The following is a 6,021-nucleotide window of genomic DNA, read 5'->3' as shown; positions in this document are numbered from 1 at the left end:
GGGGTGCCACAGGGGCTGGTGGACAGAGGGAGGACACGATGTGCCTCGCCCGCCTCACGAACCAGCCCCGGGTCATTCCGTGCTGTCACCCTGCGAGTGTCGCTTCCCTCAGCCCCGCCCGGGCCCCGCTCTCCCACCCTGCCCGGAGGAGCGGCCGGGGCTCTGTCCCGGGACAGCACCCACCGCCTGTCCCTGTGCTGCCCCACGGCCGGGCTCTGTCCCGGGACAGCACCCACCGCCTGTCCCTGTGCTGCCCCACGGCCGGCTCTGTCCCGGGACAGCACCCACCGCCTGTCCCTGTGCTGCCCCACGGCCGGGGCTCAGCCCGGCGCTGCCATCAGTGCACAAACAGCGGCGAGGAACTTGGTATCCTTTTATTTATAAACAAATCAACGTAAAATAAGTGCAGAGGAAAGCACTGGCTGACCCCGCCGGGGCCTGGCTGCAGCGGCACCGACGCTGGGTCACACCGAGGGGTCCCTGGTCGTGCTGTGAGCGAGGGGCTCCGAGAGCAGCCAGAGCCCCCAGCCCCGGGCCAGCAGCCAGGCTGCGCTATAGGACAAAAAGCCATTTTGCCTTTTTATTACTTTGGGGTTTGGGGTATTTTTTTTTTTTTTTTTGAAACTTTGCCCCTTAGGGGTAAACCTGACTCAGTGCAAGAGCCTGGAGGGTTGGTCACCACAGGGGTCCGTCCTGCTGCTGGCCAGGCCCTCCAGGCTGCTGGGGAGGGTGTGAGCTGCGACTCCGGATGCAGAGGGTGAGCTAAGGACAGGAGAAGGAAGTGCTTGGAGTGGAGATTCCGTCCCAGCCCTTTGGTCACTGCAGAGGGAGTGTGTGTGTGGGGGGGTCCGTGCTGAGGTGCATGTGTGGGCACACACTGGGGACAGCCCGTGCTGGCCCCATCAGCCCTGTCCTGTCAGCCAGGCCCCATCAGCCCTGTCCTGTCAGCCCTGTCCTGTCAGCCAGGCCCCATCAGCCCTGTCCCAGCTCAGGCCAGGCTGGTGCCAGTGATGCTCCAGGGTCCGGGCAGCCCCTGCCCCGCCGGCAGCCCTGAGGTGGCAGCTGCTGCCCAGGGGACACCGTGGTGGCACAGCTGGTGGCTCCACTCTGACACTCCTCGTGCAGCTGCAGAAACATGTCTGGGACCACTGGAACCACTCAAGTGCCATCAAAAATAAATACATTAAACTGCCTGAGACCAACAGGTGCCTCGGGCAGGGCAAAGCCCTCACAGGAATAGCGATGGCGGGACAGGTCACCACCCCGGGCTGCTCTGGCCAGACCCAAAACCCTCTCGCACACGCTGAGCTGGACAGACCGAAACTCTAGAGGAGCAGGAGGGCCCCTGGGAAGACAAACCTTAGCAGCTCTGGCTAAAAATCACCAAGAGTTGCGAGTTCAACACAGGTAGAAAAATCATCTCATCGTTTCAAACAGACAACTCCTTAGTAAAAAAAAAAAATCCAAAATAAAAAAAAGTTAAAAAAAAAAAAGGAGAGAAAGATCAGCCGAGTTCTGCAGCATCCGACACCAGCCCAGGGGCATCAGTGCCAGGGGCACGCCAGGCCCAGCCCTGCTCCTCAGCTCTCCCAGCTCGCTCCACACTCCCATACGGCCTCCCCAGTCTGGAATAAATATGGAGGCCTCCAACCCCGGCCTGGTGTGCCCAGCTGGAGCCAGCTCAGGAGCTGGGGGCAGGCAGAGCCAGGTGGATGGGCTCCCCCAGTGCAGAAGACGGGGCGGGGTGGTCCATGCTCTGAGCTCGCTGCGGTGCCACAGAGCTGAAGGCAGGCTGGGGGCACTGAGCCCCTTGAGGCTGGGCAGGCTCGTCCAGCCCCGGCCCAGAGCCACCCCCATGGGCTGTCCCGAGCATGCACGGCCGGGAGCGCTGAGCCACGGGGTGTGAGAGGAGTGGCTGCATGTGCCCAGTCCACACGGGCACTGCCTGGAGCGCTGCTCCATCCCAGGAAAGCAGGACCGTGAGCCCACGGAGAAGTGCTGGCTGGGCAGCAGGGAGAGACCCTCCGCTTCCAACGCCCACAGCTCAAGTCTGGTGCAAAGCCCAGCTGCGCCGGGCTCCTCCTGAGCTCCCGTCGGGGCCTGGCCGGGGCGGGGTCGGGAGTGTCCGTCTGCGGCGGAAGGGGGTGTGTGCATGCGAACCTGTCGGCAGGTGAGCGCGGGTGGGGACGGCCGGGAGCGGAGCTTCCAGGATCCATCCTGCCAGGAGTCCTCTCAGAACTTGCCTTGCTTTAGCTTGTCGATGTGGTAAGTGAGCTTCAGGGCTGGCCCCAGCTTCAGCCCCATGTACTTCATCATCATGTCACTCCGCAGCAAGAGCAGGGCTTTCCCGTCGATCTCCTGCAGGGAGGGGAATGACACTGATGGCACCTGGGAGCCCCAGCCCTGCCCGAGCCAGGCCGTGCCCAAAATACAACAGCAGGGCTGGGTGTGAGAGCCCTGCTCAGCAGCATCCCAGTATGGACACTCCAGTACAGACAGCGCAGGCAGCCCTACATCCACCCTGCTGCAGCCCCGGACCCATGTGCGCAATGGGAGTTCTGCTGGGTGATCAACCCCCAGGAGCCATTTCCAGAGGGCCAGCACATCCTGAAGGGAGGTGGGGAGGAAGGAAAAGGGAGGTTTCACTGACAGGGGAATGACAGAGGCAGTGGCAATGCAGGGGAGCAATTGCTCACTCCAGGGCATTGTCATCCCAGCACAGGAGAAATCTGGCAGAGGATGTGTCGATGGTGACAGCCCTGCTGAGACACACAGAGCCCTGAAGTCACAGCTGAAGATGGAGGTGAGGGAACAGATCCTGAAACCCAAAGAGCCTGTGCTCTCTGGCTGAGTATTAGGAAAAATTTCTTCCCAAGGGGTGGTCAGGCACTGGCACAGGCTGAAATCACCATCCTTGAAGTGTTCAAAAAATGTATGGATGTGGCACTTGGGAAAATGGTTTAGTGGTGGCCTTGGCAGTGCTGGGGGAATGTTGGACTGTATGACCTCAGAGGGCTTTCCCAACCTGAATGCTTCTGTGGTTCTATTTCTGGAGCTTCACAGCACAGTCCCAGCCACTGGCAGAGAGTGGTGGAGCTCCTCATCCCCACTGGGGCTGATTCCAACACAGCAGCTTTCAAAGCATCTGATGCTTTACAGCAGAGCCAGATGCGTCCCTCCTGAGACTAAGGAGGGGATGGATCATGAAGCTTAAAATAACCAGAGAACAGCTTTGTACTTGGCATTTGCAAGTGGAAGTCTTGCGGTCCCTTGCAGCACTCCTGCCCATGACCCAGTCCAGGCTGGGTCCAGAGCTTTGTGCTGGGCAGTTTTCCATGAAGAAAATGTTAATGGGCTTAAAAGTGAAAAATAAAAATCACGACCTCGAATAACAGAAAATCCTGTCCTATGTCAATGCTCAGTTACTTTCAGGTTGGTGAGATCTCCAGGGGTCTCCAGTACCAGGTTTGATCTGCTTTTCCCTTCCACAGACGAAAGCAAGATTCTCATCAAGATTGCCAATCCAGGGCACTTCCGTCCCTTGGCAGCTTTTGCATAATTAAAACAAACATTTCTCAATTACTGGTGTTTCTAAAATAGAACTAATTAAAACCAGAAGTGTTGTGTCAGCCCAGCCCAGAGCAGGACACAGCACTGCATGTTTGCTCCCACTGCTCTTCATGAGCAGCACCAGAACATGGACTTAATCAAATAAGGCAGAGGGAAGATGGCTCTTGCAGGGGTCAGGATGTGCAGCTGCCAAACCTCTCTTGTAGCTGTAATGGTACAAACTCCATGCTGTGTCTGCAGCTGTTTTACACTTACAGATGTGCACAAGGACCAGAGCCTTAAGAGACTCCCTGTTACAGGAATTGAGCAGCAACACACTCCGTGAATCCCATTAGGAATGTGTTTCTTGCCAGAAGAAATGTGCCACAAGGTGAGTATTAGCCTCCAGGAGGAGGAGAGTTTGTGTTTTCAGCACTGGGATTCACTGCAGAGGCTCCATATGCACCCAGGCTGCACCTGAGGGGTTCTGATGAGGATCCAAGCCCTGACAGGGCATGACCAGGATTTATGAGGATCTTTTTATTAACCACAGAACTCCAGCTGTTCCGAAGTGCTGCCGTGTTCTGACACTTCTGGATTTTCTTTGTGTGATTTGCCCCCTCGCAGATGTACACACACACACATTTGTACATGAACCGTGGCACTCACGTGTTTTCGGAAGAGGTCAGCGTGGGGGCCCAGCTGTGGGTCCGACTCACGGATGAACTGCATCACCTCCTCCACCGTCCAGGACGAGGGGTCGCGGCTGCTGAGCCGGGAGGCGTCCCGGGAGCCGAGGTACCTGTCCGACCCTGGGGACGGCAGACAGAGCTCTTACTGGGGGTCCCTGGCAGCGCCCCGCAGTCATTGTCCCTCAGTCCACCACTCAGCTCCTCTCCCACAGCAGGGCAGAGACACAGCAAGGGGCACGTCCCAGTCGTGCCCCAGATTCCTGCGGCGCAGGTCTGGCACTGAAGCCTTATTCCCTCTCCTTAGCCTGACTTTTCAGGGCAGCCTTCTATACTGAGCCCTTGTCCCCTCTCTCAACCCCCATTCCCCTTGTTTGTCCCCAGCTCCCCGTCCTCCTTGTCCATCGGCTGACACTTCCCACCTCAGCAGAACATCCCCCTGCCATTGCCACGTCTCTCCCCACGCATGGTTCCTCCTCCCCTCCCAACACCTTTAGCACATTTAACACGGCAAAGCTGGTTTATGTTTTCACTGGCTGCATCTTCTGATGGACTGAACCCACAGGTGACATCCTGTTGTCCAAAAGCACAGCCTGAGCTGGCACTGGTCCTGCTCCCAACGTGCACAGCCCCTTGTTTTAGCTGCCTGCAAATGTGTGGGGGAGGCACCAGCAGCCTGAGCTTTTCAGAGGCTTTTACTGATGCCATGCACCTAAAATGACACTATTTGCAACCCCACATGCTGCAATGAGCAGTTCAGCTCTTCTGCCCCTCTTCCTCCATACAGACAAATGCCATTCATGCATCTGCCCATCCTCCCAGCCCCACCAGGCAACTTTTGACTGCCCAAACATTCCCAATCAATTCTTGTGGACTCAGACACCCGTTTATCACTTGGACACAGTTCAGCTCCTGCCTATTCCTTTCTCCCCACCGACCTCCAGGTCCCCCGAGTCACCAGCCAAAGGAGCAACGTCACTTGTCCACACTGCCACCTGCCAGGTGCCATCACACCTAACAGACTTGGTTGGCTATGCAGAGCCCAGCCTCTGGTACTTGCTGAAGTCAGAAAGGTGTAACTGGAGTTAGAATAGCCCTTTATTGCCCAATTTACAGCTGCAGGGCTGTTCTGAGCTCTTACCCCCAGAGCTAAGCCTGCGCAGGGCAGAGGTGCTGCCCTGGCTGAGGCTAGAGGGCTGGTGCAGGTGCCTGTATCCTGGCAGGCGATAGTCTCTGGAGCTCCTGCTGTGGCTGGATGAATTGACAGAGTTCAAGGCAGAGTCCATGGGGTCCAGGCGAGGCTCCAAGGGCCCTGGGAGGCCATCTCCCAGGACAAAGGTTTCACCTGGAATGCACCAAGCTGCAGTCAGTGCACCCGAACGCCACGGCCCCACGCTCCCACGCGAGGCAGAGCCACAGCAGCGGCAGTGCTCGCCGGGTGCGACCCCTCGCTGCTCTCTCCCCAGCACAGGGATCAAAGCAGGCACTGCCGGAGCCCTGGTGTTCACCAGTTTGCCAATCTGCAAACGGTGTCACCATCTGCCCATGCCAGTCCAACAATGGTCCCAGACTGGAGCAGCAGCTCCGCTGTTCAGCTACTCTGTTCATGCCACCACCAGCCGTGGCCCAGCCCTGTGGCCTGACTGCCCTGAGCCCCTCCCTGACCAAGGGGCACTGCGGGGTAGGGCAGGGCTGTCCCATCTGGATGCCAATGGACACAGGACTCTCAGTCCTGAGCAGGGAAAGGAGGGGACGCTCCCCGAGGGGTCACACACTGCACATC

At 58.1% G+C, this 6,021-nt stretch overlaps 1 protein-coding gene across 9 annotated transcripts in view; it reads right to left on the bottom strand.

Annotated features, from left to right (window-relative positions):
• Window positions 1-359: 359 nt before the first annotated feature.
• The window catches only part of SCMH1 (Scm polycomb group protein homolog 1), a 71,302-nt gene continuing 65,640 nt past the window's right edge, over window positions 360-6,021 (bottom strand). For 8 of the 9 annotated variants that reach the window (XM_069035777.1, XM_069035781.1, XM_069035782.1 and 5 more), the window contains 3 exons: window positions 5,380-5,583; window positions 4,219-4,361; window positions 360-2,358 (listed from right to left, as the gene is read on the bottom strand). In XM_069035777.1, coding sequence (XP_068891878.1) covers window positions 2,233-2,358; window positions 4,219-4,361; window positions 5,380-5,583 — 473 coding nt within the window. In that variant the 3' untranslated portion in view covers window positions 360-2,232. The remainder of the gene's footprint in view (window positions 2,359-4,218; window positions 4,362-5,379; window positions 5,584-6,021) is intronic. The other variant, XM_069035783.1, reaches the window with a different exon arrangement.

The sequence above is a fragment of the Aphelocoma coerulescens genome, chromosome 23 (genome assembly GCF_041296385.1).
Source record: "Aphelocoma coerulescens isolate FSJ_1873_10779 chromosome 23, UR_Acoe_1.0, whole genome shotgun sequence".
NCBI lineage: Eukaryota > Metazoa > Chordata > Aves > Passeriformes > Corvidae > Aphelocoma > Aphelocoma coerulescens.
Note: the sequence above shows the minus strand (reverse complement) of the source record. Positions and strands in the feature narration are given on the sequence as shown.